The sequence below is a fragment of the Manis pentadactyla genome, chromosome 4 (assembly GCF_030020395.1).
Source record: "Manis pentadactyla isolate mManPen7 chromosome 4, mManPen7.hap1, whole genome shotgun sequence".
Taxonomy (NCBI): domain Eukaryota; kingdom Metazoa; phylum Chordata; class Mammalia; order Pholidota; family Manidae; genus Manis; species Manis pentadactyla.
In genome coordinates, this window is record NC_080022.1 from 112,323,859 (window position 1) to 112,338,718 (window position 14,860).

At 37.8% G+C, this 14,860-nt stretch overlaps 1 protein-coding gene across 6 annotated transcripts in view; it reads left to right on the forward strand.

Annotated features, from left to right (window-relative positions):
* The window catches only part of PIP5K1A (phosphatidylinositol-4-phosphate 5-kinase type 1 alpha), a 36,271-nt gene that overhangs the window by 4,372 nt on the left and 17,039 nt on the right, over nt 1–14,860 (forward strand). For 3 of the 6 annotated variants that reach the window (XM_036905151.2, XM_057500728.1, XM_057500729.1), the window contains exons 1-6: nt 4,316–4,350; nt 7,415–7,518; nt 11,139–11,170; nt 12,140–12,220; nt 14,026–14,156; nt 14,573–14,690. In XM_036905151.2, the coding sequence (XP_036761046.1) occupies nt 4,331–4,350; nt 7,415–7,518; nt 11,139–11,170; nt 12,140–12,220; nt 14,026–14,156; nt 14,573–14,690 (486 nt within the window). In that variant the 5' untranslated portion in view covers nt 4,316–4,330. Of the gene's footprint in view, nt 1–4,211; nt 4,251–4,315; nt 4,351–7,414; nt 7,519–10,869; nt 10,917–11,138; nt 11,171–12,139; nt 12,221–14,025; nt 14,157–14,572; nt 14,691–14,860 lie in introns of those variants that run through there. The other 3 variants (XM_036905152.2, XM_036905156.2, XM_036905154.2) reach the window with 3 other exon arrangements.

The window sequence follows — 14,860 nt, forward strand, 5'->3', positions numbered from 1 at the left end:
TTTTATCAGCCTGTTTTTCTTTGGTGACATGGTGGAAACTATATAGCCTGTAAAGTGAACAATAGAGATAATACCAGGTCAAAGACAAAACTGAGGAGAAGGAAGGAAGGTGATTATTTTGTCCTTTAAGCTGGATGTTTTCTTTCCTAGAATTTTGGGACATAATTGACATAGGAAAGGAACAAGACCAAAGTTGTTAGTTTCTTCTCATTTGTCGTCTTTTTCCTGGGCGATTATTTTCTTGATGAAGGATAAAAGTATACTTAAGGAACTCTGCTATTTTCTGATAGCCTGGCATAGGGAATCTGTTTCTCTGTGTTCCAAACCCTAGCCACACCATTAGGTCTCAAAGAGGACTGATTCTAGAGGAAACCCGTTCCTAGCTTATTTCCCCTATTGCATTTCACTTCTCCACCCTTCCCTATCAAAAAAGAGCATTGTTTAGTCTTTACATATGTTGATCCTGTTTTGTTCATATCTTCTGTGAACTTCTTTTGTTTCTTTTACTGTTTCCTGTTTGAACTTTTTTTCCTCAACCCTCTTATCTTTTTAGACTTTGTCTCCAATTATTTTTCTTTTTCCTCTGAAATTCCAGTCTGGTTATTTTGTAATGGCTATATACAATATGTATTAACTGATAAACATCTGATACCCAAAAAGTCTCCTTAGTCTTGGAATCTGAGGAAGACTGGCAAAAAAAGAGAGGAGGGCATGTTCCTTGCAGGGTGTCCGATATATCTTATTAAATTTGCCTCATATACATACTTAACTGAAAAATATGGAATTAACCCAGAATAAGCACTATCCCAAAGGATCAGTGCTGTTGACCAGAAGTGGACTAAAGGAAGGTAAGCAAGGGAAGTTGGGGGAAGAGAATGGAAAGAGGTTCTTTGGGGTTCTTTTTAAAGATACATAATTAGCTAGAGTAGATTACACAGTGTAGGTAAATAAGCCTGGTAAACTTGAAGTTTTCATTCACAAGAACCTGGATAAAAGGGATGGCAGAGAAATAACTTGGCCATTTCTCTGATTTTCTTGCTTTGGGGATTGAGGAATAATTGCCTTGAAGTGCATTGTTGAGGCAATTAATGCTCATTATGGTACCATTAAAGTTAGACCTTCTCTGCTGAAACATGTACATTCCAGTCCAGCAAGATTCATTGCTTTTTCAAGATACAGCCAGGTTTGGAAATTGAATTAGGAAGTGGAATTCTAGAAATTAGAATTAGAAATATTAAATATGTTTTGGCCATGGGTTGGCTAATCCAGGACACTCAGGTCTTTCAAAGAAGTACTTGGATTTTTTTCATATTTTCAATCAAAGTTTTAGTGCTAAGAGATATATATTTGAGGCTAGAGAACAATGAAATTTACCTATAGAAGTAGAAGCAAAAGTTTATTGCTAGAGGGAAATGTAGAGGTATTTTAAGTTAACCTTATTTTTTAAATTAGGAAACAGAGGTAGGTTCATAAAGATTGTTACTAGTGACAAAGGTGTTGCATAAAGGCTGTATGTTACCAAGATGATTTTTAGTAAGTTTGTGGCCCATTCCTTGCTTTTTAGTTGGCTGTTAGCTGATATGACACCAAGACTGGTAGATCAAACTGCTTTTATTTTTAGGAGCATCCTTACCTTTTTGACTTTTTCCTAGAAGATATTTAGGAAAAATTGATGCCTAGTAGGAAACAAAATTTAGCTTTTCTTTGAGGTGTGGCTTGGTTATCTTAATTGGCTTGGTTAAATTTTTACTGCGGATGTAGTAATGGTACCTTTTTTTTTTTTAATGCCATCAGTTTTCCTGTGCTCGGCAATGTATCTCAGGAGGCAGGCTGACATTTCAGACATCATTCTGAGTATTTTTATTTGGAGAACTTATTGTACCTCTCACCTGAAGAGTACAGTTAAAATGACTTTCAGTATTTCAAGTTGATGAGGACCAGAGAGATTGCTTCAGATAGCCCAGCAAATAACTGGGCTGATTGTGATTTGGTTTTGTGTGGGTTTTTGCTTTTTTTTTCCTTTTAAAACCTGTGACTCTCAATCTTTATCAACTAAGAGACCCACCTAGAGTTAACAGTTTGTCTCCAAAAAGCTGCTTGTCTTTTCATGCTCTGTGTAGGAATTACTGACACCTTTATGTAGTAGTATTGGTAGGTCATTGAGCTGGATCTCTGGGATTGCTTTCTATGACCTGTTCAGGCAAAACTTAAGTCGTCTGAGGAATGCACATCCGGCTAACCTCTAGCATCCCCAAATTATATGTGTACTTCAAACATTGAAGTCAGTCACACACTGCCTCTTAGTTTCCATCTGGTAGATGATGTCATCTCCTCTCTGTCGGAAATGCTTCTGCTCTGTAAGCACAGGGAGAGGCTCTGGTATTAAGGCCAACTCTGTTTTGTTCCACACACTGCGGGGAGAAACAGCTCTTATTTTGGAGCTATATACTACCTGAAAATATCTTTGTCTCAGTTATCTTCCCTTTTAATGCTAATTCATTTCCCTCTTCGAAGTTTGCCTTTTTCACACTTCTCAAAAAAATTACATTGATGGTTTTTCTCTTCCTCTCCTTCCTTTCATTTTCTTCTTCCTGTCAATAGTGAATCTTAATCTCTGTGGTTCATAGTGGCAAGCAAATTTATGGGGAGTCACAGTGGTGGTTTGCTAGGGGACTAGAAAACCAGCCCCTCCAGTACCTTTTTCGCCACAAACACAACTTAGGGTGGGGCCAACGACCAAAACGGAGTGCTTCCTTAAGGCTAGTACAGAGTTACTCAGAAAAAGTTTCTGTAACATAGGGTGATGATTCAACTTCGTATTTTAGCAAGAATTGATTAGTTTGTTTCCACTTTGGCCCTTGACTTAGCTAGCTCAGATGCCTTGAAATTATATTCGTAACAGTAAGGATTTCCCAGCTTATTTTCATAAGAGGGAAGATCAAGTCTTGGCATGCAGGAGATAATGCTGAAATTAGGTATCCCTGTTTTATAAAGTGTATTGATATTCTGAAAGATATGAAAAATAAGCCTTCTTAGAGAAAACCTCTTAACCATATGTGCTGATGTAGGTTTGTTTGAGGTTGTATAGGCATCTTAAAGTAATATGTAGTAGAGAAAGAGGGAGTGTAAAGGAGTCATGCTTATTTGTGTTCAGGATTGTCAGCATGGCTAGGCATTTTCTTTTCATATTTTTCGTTCTAGTCTATCTCCACAGCAGCATAATGTGATTGTAATGAGCTTGAGTTAATGTGTGACGTGGGGAGTGATACTGGTCTGTATGTGGGAGACTGCTGAATAGTGGTCTCAAAGCAAAGAGAACTGCAGTAAAGCCATCCCTGTGTATCTCTTTCATTAACTGTTAAATTATCTATGTAATTATTTGTTATAGAAAATGTATATAAATAAGGAAAAGTAGAAGTCTAAAGTTAAAAATCAACCTAATCCCATTATCCATAGTAGTCATTTTTTTAACATTTTGGTATGTAATCTTTTGAGCCTTTTCTGTGTGTATTTGTAGGTAGTGTTTGACAAAAATGTACTATAAAAATTTTTGACCTTTTTTCCACTCAGCAGTTTGTGACATCTATCCATAAGTACACATAAAAACAATGGTTATATACTATTCCATTTTATGACTACACTGTGATTTATATCACCAGTTCCCTATTTTTCATTTAGATTCTTTCCAGTTGTAGTATCTTCCAATTAGAGTTATTGTATACAATGCTGCAGTAAATGTTTTTTTATATATACCTTTGTACACTTGACCACTTATTTCCTTAAGAATAAATTTCCATATCTGGGTCAAATTGTACATATTTGTTTGTAAGGCTTTTTGCTAGATATTGCCAAATTGCCCTCCAAGAGTGGAAAAGCCTCAAATAAAATGTACATACTTTTTTTTTAAAGGAGAGTATCCTGCATACAAAGGATATTTTTACCTGAAAATTTTTTACCAATCCGAAATCGCTCCAGAGTGAGATGATTTGGGTTACAAGTTTTGTGACCACTCCTAGAAATTTTCTGCCAGAACTCCTCTCATTTTTTGGACATTTACCTAGAACTGCAGAAAATCATCTCATTTCACAGAGAAGTAGAAGGCCAGGTCTAGTTCATAATTTTAAACCTTAGAGTTTTTTTTAAATGCCTATTCTGCTGTAATCGAGTAGAACCCCAGAAGTAAGTGATAACTTTCTTTTTTCCTCATTTAGGTTTCAACTTTCTGTGCTGTGGGGTCAACCGTAACAGAGGTAGATCTGATGTGTATCTTTGCTGAAGAAGCATGAGCTCTTTGCTGTAACTAGCAGCCAACTCCTCTTCCCCATTAACAATGATAGACTTTTTGCAGTGGTAATGCATGGTCTTCCTCTGGATAGGCTGTGGATGTCTTGCAAGCATTATTTGACTCTCTACCCTCTAAAAACAATTATTTTTTTTAACTATTAAAGTATCATTAATATACAATCTCCTGTTGGTTTCAGATGTACATCACAGTGATTCAGCAGTCCCCGTTAACTACTTATACTGTGATTGCAAATTATTATGCCCTTTTATGTCCCTCCCCTTTGCCCCCCCACCTCCGCATCCATCCCAACCCCTCCCCCTTGGTAACCACTAGTCACTTCTCAAGTGCCTGTGAGTCTACTGCTGTTCTGTTCCTTCTGTTTTGCTTTATTTTTATATTCCACAAATAAGTGAAGTCATACGGTATTTGTCTTTCTCTGCCTGGCTTATTTCACTGAGCATAATACCCTCTAGATCTATCCATGTTGTTGCAAATGGAAGATGATGCTATCTTAACACGGAAGTATCTTTTCTCACAGTTCCCACAATATAATTTGAGTCAGTCCAACTACTTTTTGTCTCCTTTGAAATCTTCCCATAATTTCATTTCCTTTTGTTTCAGTAAATTAGTCTCAGCTCTTTTTCTTTTCCCTCACTGCTACATCTCTCATTTTCCCTGACCCTTCCTATCCTGTAGATGGGTTTCATAAATCACAATAATAATTGCTAGTACTTATAGAACATTATATGTCTTTGTAATATCAACAACTTTAACAGAGGAAAGTAAGAACTCCATTCACCTTGGATTAGAGTTTTCTTTTTGGAGGATGCAGGATCATGAGTTAACTCTGATTAAAAGCATAAGGCTTATAATTACTGAATCGCAGTGGACAAAAAGAGGGCATCTGATAGGCAAACTTTTGTTTTATTTTAGGGTTCTTGGAATTGATTGCAGAGTCAGTTACCTAAGTACTATACACAATTTTTAAAATTCTCATAACAACCCTATGAGGTACATGTTGTTATTTCTCCATTTTATCGGTGAGGTAACCAAGTCCTAGAGAGTTTTAACCAACTTGTCCAAGGTTACCTAGTTAGTAGATAGTGGATCTGATATTCAAACCTAGCAAACAACCTTAGGTGTTCTGATTTTGGAGCTCACATTCCTACCCACTATGCTTTTATTGCTCTCACTAATCTGAAAGTCTGTGTGTGAACTCACTTGACCTTAAATCAGTTAAACATTTCTTGTTAATGGATACTGACTGAAGTAGGAGTCTGTGGTGAAAGAGAGAATAGTGCAGAAGGGAACTTCTGACCTTAACTCTCCTAAAAAAGTGATTAAACTCTCAGCTCTTCCGTGTATAGTATATTGAATTAGTGATCATTCTTTCAGAAAATATGTAGAAATGAATGTGGACTTAGGTAACTGACTCAAAAAGGTACTTTCTGCTACTAGTGAGTACCTTAACATCTGTGAAATGGCACTTTCAAGAAATCAGACTTGAAAGACTGTTTCCACTCCTCTAAAACACTGGCATTGTTCTATTCAGAACAAGGATAATCTCACCAAAAGAAGGGAAAGGTTCTTTCCTGCTCTTTTTGCCAGTGATATAGATGACTGTTGCCAGAGGAACAGTGTCCTTACTGTCAATGTCATTGAGTGGAACTGAAGGAGGAGGACTTGGCATTTAATCCTCTATCAATGAAAATGAAAAATAGATCTCCTTATCCCAAGGGAAGGGCAAACCTCAAGGGAAGGAAATACATGTTCATATTGTCCATTAGCAATTCAGAGATTAATTTAGTTTGTTAGAGCATTCTAGTTCCCTTGGTGCTTTCTTGTCCCACCTAAACTTTAGGTGGCCAGGAAATTGAAAACAAAGGATGATTTAGAAGAGGCTGAATTGGGGGTTAGGAATGTTGATTCCAATTCTGGCTCTGTCACTGCCTTTGCTCTGTGATCTTGAACACATCTCTTATGCTCTGTGTCTTACTTACAAAAAAGAGGATTAGACTAAAAAGGCCCTTTCTGAATTATTTTTTTGATAATATAAAGGGTTATTGATTTTTTAGCTTGAAAATGGGCAAATAGCTTCATTTGTGGCTGAAGGAGCTAAGTTCTCAATCCGTTCTATTTAAAACCCAACTTTTATTTATTTATTTATTTTTATTTATTATTATTTTTTTCACAAGCATGAATATATTTGCAGTCCCATGACCACTAAGCATGGCAGTTCTGAAATAACTTGTCTTTCCAACAGGAGCACGTTGTGTTCTAAAACCCAACTTTTAGTAACAGAGATTTAAGCTACACTGAGCATGCCCTGTACAGAATTAAAAAAAAAAAAAATGCCCAAAGTGACTATACCCTTGTCTCACTAGATCTTTTTTACATTTTCTTTTCTGCACAGGAACTAGGGCTCAAAATCGCTGTGGTTGGCTCTGTGTCTATTGACCCACTCAAAAATAAGTTTTGCTTGAACCATTATTTTTTCTGATGCTGACTGTCTTGACTTAATTTTTCACTTTTAGTATAGCAACATTAGCTAGTTGTTTTGAACGCTTCTTCGTCCAGGGCCTATTAATAAGTAGTCATGAAGAAACAAACTATAGACATGAATTGGGAAGTTAGTATAATATAAAAATAATTTCACTGTTAGAACTTCATCCTTGATGCTTGCTTTTCAGAAAGAAGCCACCTCAGATGAAGAGGCTTGATTATCTAGACTTGCTTTCTTCTGTGTTATTTTTTTCCTAAATTTTTATTAATTATATAATCTTTCAGACATACACACACACACACAAAGTAGAGACAGTAGTATGATGAACTTGCATGTACCCATCAGCTAGCTTCAGCAGCAGCATTTTGCCAATATTGTTGCATCTTCTCCATTCCCCTATCTCCACTCTCTGGAGTATTTTAAAGTAAACCCACCCTGCGTGTGATTTCAACCATTAATAGTTCAGAATGTATTTCTATGGATAAGGACTCTATTTTAGGGCAAAAGGAAGAGAGGGAGTTATAACATAACCACAGGAGCATTGTCAGATCTACAAAATTAACAATAGTTATTTGATTTCTTTTCTCAGGGCCCCTGTCTCAGAAATCTTTTCACTACTTTTCCAGTCAGCATCCAGACAAGTCCCACACATTGTATTTGGTGGATATATCTCTTACCTTCATTAAAACAGTTCTCACACCCTGTAGTATTGTTTTGAGGGCCAAACAAGGTATGTTTGTAAACTTTTAAAGTGCTATACAAATTAAAGTTGTTTAGTCAGTGGAGAGAAATAACCTTTTAAAAAAAACATATCAGGATTTCAGTTCTTATAGTCAGCCTTGTGGAGAAATAGGAGACTGTGGAGATGCCCAAGTGATGGAGAAAAAAGATACTATGAGCTCTTGTGGATCAGGAACATAGTGCTGAGCATAATTCCTAACATACAACCGATGATCCTTAGTTATTGAATAAATGGGGGGATCAGAAGTGATTCAACATTGAACTGGGGCTGAGATGTGTTAAAATTGAGCTAATGAGGAGAAGCTGGTCTAGGAACTTCTCTATAGCATTTATAGCCAACCTGTCAGCCTCTATAGCCGCACTTGGGCAACACACTCCCTCTCTACCAGAGAATACAAGTTTCCTATTGTGGACTGATTATAACGTAGGCATTTTAATGATAATGTTTCAGAGGTTTGGCTTAGATGGGGAGAGGCAGGACCCATATTCTTCAGGAGAAAGGTTTTTCCCTGAGAAAAGCAAATTTTAACATTGGAAATCTGCCCTATACTCAAGTTTTCCCACCCAAAAAGAGGATGACATATATCATGGATATGGATTATAAGGTGATAAATATATGCTCATCAGAGGGTGTTTTTCACAAAGATGCTAGAAAACAAACTTTCTGAACAACATCCTAGTTTATCCATAGGGATGAATCTTATTCTCCTTAAACAGTAGCTATCTGGCATTGTTACCAAGCTGGGTATTGCCATGATGAGTTGATCTCTCCCTCTCTGTCTCTCTCTTTTTTGTCTCTCACTTCTTTCCTTTCCCTTTGCTCCTCCTCTTCTTCCTTCTGTACTTAGAGAAGAGAAAGTTTAATTATGAGGTGGACAGGTATTATGCTGGTGACTCTACAGTCTCATGGACTTCCTCAGGAGACAGTTTCTCATTGGCAGAGCCTTGGGTTAGGTGGTCAAACCATAGCAGACAGTACCTGGTTCCCTGAAATGTCATTCTGCTCTTCATTAGGTTTCTGGACCAACCTGGGTGTTAAAGCAACACCGGTAAAAATCTCTAGGCATTTTTCTCTTCCTTCTATTCCAAAGGGTAGATTAGAGCTCTGACCTGTGTCCTAGAGACAAAACCAGAGAGTAAGTCTTAGGTCCTAATTTCCTTTTCCCTGTTACTTGTCTTGATTATTATTATTAAGACCCTAATATCTTTCTGACAGCTTCAGGTTTGGTGTTCTTGGGGTTAATCCTAGCTTTGAGTTGCAGATAAGTAGTTAGCATAAAAGTTTCACTGAGTGAAGTCCCTCCACCCTTACTCTGGGTACTTTTCAAGAGTGTAAGCAGCCCTAGAGCTACATGTTTGTGTGATAAAACTAGGAAAGGTAGCAAAGTAAAATTTTTTAGAAAGCCCAAGCCTATCTCTGTCTTGAAATCACTTAGCTTTTTTTCTTCTATTATTTAACTTTGTCAACTGACTCTCTGTGTACAGATGAGCTTAAACTAGGACTGATGTTGACTCTTCTTGGTTTTGCCAGATCCCTTCCAAACCCCCTCCTCTGGGGTAAAAGGAAAGGGATAAGCCAAACACTGACCAAGGAGTTCAGAATTGGTGTTTGTCTTCTCAGCTGGAAGCATACTGATTTCCTCATTGAGAATCACTGATTCCCTGCTTGCATTATGTGCACTTACAGGAGGGGGGACAGCTGAGGGGTTTGGGAGGAGCCAAGTGCTTTGAGATGATAATTAGAATTTCATTAAGGTCTAGGTAATTGAACATGAAATCTTGCTGTGGGTCAGCTTTGCTTTTGCATTAGAAATCATATAACAACGTATTTGTATAGTACTTTACAGTCCATAAAGTACTTTGGTTTAGTTTATCTAATATTTACTTAAAACGTGTAATATAGATTCCTTTTTTTCAGTTAAATATGGAGAACAATTTGCCTTTTGTAACAGGGATTTGAACCCAGGTCTTCTGATTTTTAAGTAGCTCAGCATGTTGACTTTTGGCTGAAAGGTGGTAATATATAAAACGTTTGATTTTTTGTTGTTGCTCATGAACAGCTTACATTTTTCAGTAAGTCCATAGCAGTGTTAATCATAAATCTGAGTCATTCTGGCTTATTGTTCTTGGAAGCTTTAGCTTAGGGTTCTAGTCCTAATTTATCCAGTCTTTCTACCCATCTGAAGTCAACCTGATTAAAGAAGAAGCATCTTACAAAAGGTAGATTATCACTCTCTGTTGTTTTTCCAGTTTTCTGGGTCATTTTCTGAAGCACATCTTCCTAACAGCTAGATGACATTTCCTTGCCTCCTTTTTGGGAAGAGGAATGAAAACCATCTGTTTCTCCGTTTTAGCCATGGTGCCTCACTAAGGGGAAGGAAATTTTGCTGCTATGCTTGCTGGTACCAGAAATACTTTGTCTGTGGCCTTTGTATTACTACCAAGGGCTATCACAACCTCTCCTCTAAGTCCAGATACATTCTGAAATTCTCAGGGCCCTTGATCATTTGTCTTAAACCATCATAACTAGAGCTTTACCTAATTGCCCTTAATCCCATATGTCTTTGTTGCTGCCTCACCATCAATCCTTGTATACTGACTGAAACTGGGGTCTTCCTACTTGGGCATTACATTTTTGAAGATTCATCCCATTTGGACTCTTCTTTCTGATTTTCCTTAATATGGCTAATCTTTATCTCCTTTGAATTCTTCAGAACTAGGTCAAAGTGATATATCAGTAAGGCCAACATTCTCCAATATGAAGGAGAGGGAGGTGTGTTTCCCTGAATTATCATGAGTCTCCAGTGTGATCATGGATGAAGATAATGGGAATGACAAACCCTTAAGAAGTGATATAACCTTGCAGAGTAGATTTGTCTATAGGTATGGTCTTTTAGTCACTTTCTAAACATACTTATTCTTGAAATCTTTCCTAAATTTAAATGAATAAAGGTCATAAATAATACTTAATGAGCACCTTAAGTATTACTCATATAATAATACTTATACATCTGCACCAATTAAATATTTAGTTAAGTAGAACTTAGTAAGTAAATGCCAACAAATTTCTGTTGAGTCTAGCAGAAATCAAAATGAGTATGTAGAGATGCAGAATCAGTTTCCTCCTGCACTGAATGCTTCTTCATGATTTTGACATTTCTCATCCTTAGCCTCCTCATAGACTGATTCTTTACCTTTTTTCTGAAATAATAAAGGAGTAAAACACCATAGATAATGTTCTGAAAGTTTTTACCTTTTTAGTTCTCCAGGAAAAAATTATGAATCAAGCCCCAGACTCTCCAGTGAATCCTGGGCATCTCTTATGCCCTTTCTCTTTCAGCCCTGGTATCAGAGAAACCTCTGACTGATTAAACATATCAAGAACAGGTAAAATTCCCAGAGTTAATATGAACCCTTGAGTAAGAAAAGAGAGGGGGAAGAGAAAGGGATATTTAAATCTCCCTGTGAAATGATCTTGTGTCAGAGTGCAAGAGGCAGGAGCTCATTGTCAGGTTTAGTTGACTCAAACCCTGATTATTTCAGTGTGCTTGATACAGATTATGTAAGTGTGTGTGTGTACACACTTAAGATTGTTTTTTTTTTTAACAGCATCTGGAATCAAGAGACCCATGGCATCTGAGGTGAGTTTCATGTTGATACAGTGGTTCTAAAACTTTAATTCTGGGATAGAAAGATATCTTGAATTTGGGGCTTTTCTCTTAGAGCATCTTCCAAGATCTGTGAGATTATATACTGAGGGTTTTCTGGCATTAAGGACCTTTAGCAAGAAGAATAGAACTTGAATATCAGTCCCTATGATCGTGAGATCCTACTTCCACTTGTCTTTTTGCCTACTGGCTTATTAACTTAATTAGTATTGCTGTCATTAAGAACACCTTTGTGTCTGTTGTGTTGGCATTTTTGGCTGTGGGGAATAGCCTTCTAGGCTCTGCTGTACTGGTTTTACTCCTTCCTTATTTTTGGGGCTGTCATGTGGATGGAAAACAGTCATTATCATGTTCTCAGGAATCTCTTTAAAACACTTAGGCCCCTATCTCAGAGGAGTCATTGCCTCAGCCTTTTAATTTCTGGGCTTACAATACTCGAATTTGTCAGTGGCTAGAACATTGTTGCTGGTGAATTCAGTTTGAGTAAATAGTGTTCAGGTTGGGTTAAAGGTTAGAGGGGTAGTAATTTCTGAAAGAAAGCTTGTGAGTAAAGAAGAGGTCTGTGGGACTCTACTTCAAACCTACCTTGCTTTTATGAACTGAGGTTTATCCTTTTTTGGGGGGTTGCTATTTCCTACTTTTCCTGTTTCTGTTTTTCTCTAATGGTAATCATTTTTATTTTCTGTGTCATCCTTCTGAGGACCAGGTGAAATATGTGTCCCTTGGAGTTTTCTTCTGAGTTGTTTTAGCCAGTCAATTCATTGGGAAGCAATGCTATAGCAGTGTTTGCATGGGATGGGTCTTTGAAGATTTTATAAAGTGTTCTTAATCTGAAAAGGGTGTAAGTGTTTTGTTTTGTTTTGTTTTGAGGTACCATCACTCGTGGTAGCCGTTTGGTGTTTTGTGTAGGAATCATATTAATCTTGACTCTTCTTTTTCTAGGTGCCTTATGCCTCTGGCATGTCTATCAAGAAAATAGGCCACAGAGGTGTTGATTCCTCCGGAGAGACAACATATAAAAAGGTGTGTCTGGGTGGAATCCTTTGATCTGACTTCAGGAAGGGATAATTCTATTCCCTTGATATTATTCTCCACATTCTATCCCATTTCTTGGTATCCTAAGCTTTTTCACAATAGCTCTCATACAACTTGGACTTTAGAATTTACTTCATAAAAGATGAATTATCTCCCATCTATATGTGTGTTTAAATGAGACTGTTCTTAATGAACAAATCTGGTGTTGGGTGCTATTTTGCTGAGCTGAAGAAATAGGGTTTCCCTTTTAGACAGAAACACATAACAAGTCCCCAGGCCTTGCCTTGCTGCCGGGAAGCATGTCTCTTGAAGTCTTTATATCTTTCCTCTGGTGCTGAATGTACACAAAGTAAAAGCTGGATCTTAAGTGTTTTTTTCTTTATTATTTATTCATTTATTTTAAGATTATAGTTTCAGCAGGTGAATTAAGGCCTAAAACATATGCTTTTGAGCTATTGACACCTAATGGATTGGAAAGATAGTAATAATAGCCAAGAATAAAAAATTGAGCTGGTGAAAGGAAAACAGGAAAGAAGCAACCTAGGATGATCCCAATTCTTTAGTTTTGGACTAATCTGGCTTCCCCAGAGACAGTGTTCAGCCTCCCATTAAGCATCTGTACCTTGTGTGCTATAGGGTGTGAAGATTTCTTAGAGTCCTATTTCTGGCCCACATAAATTTTTCCTTGTGTCTATTCTTTGCCATACTGCATTGTCCCAAGTAACAGAAGTGGATTGACTCTTTCTAAGGGATCTGACTCTCCCTGTGAATGGGTTCTGAGGGAGATTCAATTCAACAGACTTTTCTTGAGTTCTTTTGTATGTGCTGAACATTGAGATAAAAAGGTGAGTTTCTAGTCTAACTGGGGAGATAAACACTTAAAAAAACTATATAATTTTAATGCCCAATGAAGACTAAGTAGAAATACAAGTAATGTCTGGTCAGGGTTGGGGATGAGAAAAATCACTTAGAACAACACTGTCCAATACAATTTACTACAGTGATTGAAATGTGCTATATCAGAATTATCTAATATGGTAACCACTTGTCATATTTGAATATGTCTAGTAAGATTAAAGAAGTGAATTTTTAATTCAGTAATTTTAGTTGACTTAAAATTAAATTGTTACATATGGCTAGTAGCTACTGGTTTGGACAGCACAGATCTAGATGATGTGATATTTTCCCATGGGATTAGAATTGTGGATTGTATGAATGGGACTCTTGTATTTGTGTTTTGACCATAGTTTGATAATTTTATATCTAAATATTTATCTCAGAAATGATTTGAGTCTTTCAGGCTTCTCCTTCAGTTAGAAGCTTTTTTTGCCAGTGTGCTGTCCTTGGGACACAAGTCAGGCCCTCCCTTAGAGGACTGAAGCTTCTGTAGCTAGGTAGTCAATCAGAATATCCCTTAATTTTAGTTACATTTTCTATCAGATGAATAAAATGTTGGAGGACTCTAGAGGCAGGAACCTTTGGAATGAGACCTGAGATTGTTCTATCAAATACAGTGTATCTTCCAAATATAGATATGGATAGAAGAGAACATCTTGCCTAGCTGAGGATGGCCTGGACAGTCCCACTTTGCTATATTGTGTCTTCATGCGCTTCAAGTTTTGCCAGGCTTTACCTGCCATGGAAAGCATAGGGATGGGGAAACTAGGTTGCCCCAGTTGAGTCTGAACTACTAGAAGGGCATTTGCTTTTGAGTGTTTCTTCTGGCTCTTCCCTCCTGAGTTTTTATTGCTGTGATTAGATTTAATACTAGAACCTTTCTTATCATTTCTCAGACAACCTCATCAGCCTTGAAAGGTGCCATCCAGTTGGGCATTACCCACACTGTGGGGAGTCTGAGTACCAAACCAGAGCGGGATGTCCTCATGCAAGATTTCTATGTGGTGGAGAGTATCTTCTTCCCCAGGTACGGAGGTTAATATTCAGGGAAATGTCCTGGAAAATGTGATTTTTTTCATATCAACCTCAGGGCAGTTACAGGGGCTCAGGACTAATTTAGGTATGTGTCCAGTCCTTAACCTGATCCTTATCAAGTTGATATGGAACTGGAGAATTTGGAGAGCAGGTGCTGTTCCTTGGATACCTCCACGAGCCTCTGGCTGTGGGGTGAACCCTGAAAAACAATGTGTGATTGATTCCTCATGCCCCTGTGTTAATCCTCACATTGCATTTTTGTCCCAGTCAGTAACTGACTCATCCAGTCTGTCTGGTTCTCTCAGGAGGGATGTATTAACCTGCCTCTGGGTGGCTCTGGCATTCCAGGGTGGACTCCCTGGATGGCAGGCACTGGTCAGTTATGGCTTCTTCTGTTTAACCTGGCAGTGAAGGGAGCAACCTGACCCCTGCTCATCACTACAATGACTTTCGGTTCAAGACTTACGCACCTGTTGCCTTCCGCTACTTTCGGGAGTTGTTTGGTATCCGGCCTGATGATTACTTGGTAAGCTTCTGGATCTCTGGGACCTTGTGACTCCAGTTTCAGAAGTAGGCTGTCAAGAGGAGATCCTCTCTCTCCACAGTCTGGCTGTAGTTTCTCTTTAGAACAGAATTGTGCCTGTAATTGATTTCTGGTTGGGCAGGCCTTGGTATCTGAACTTTCTGCTCTGTTCT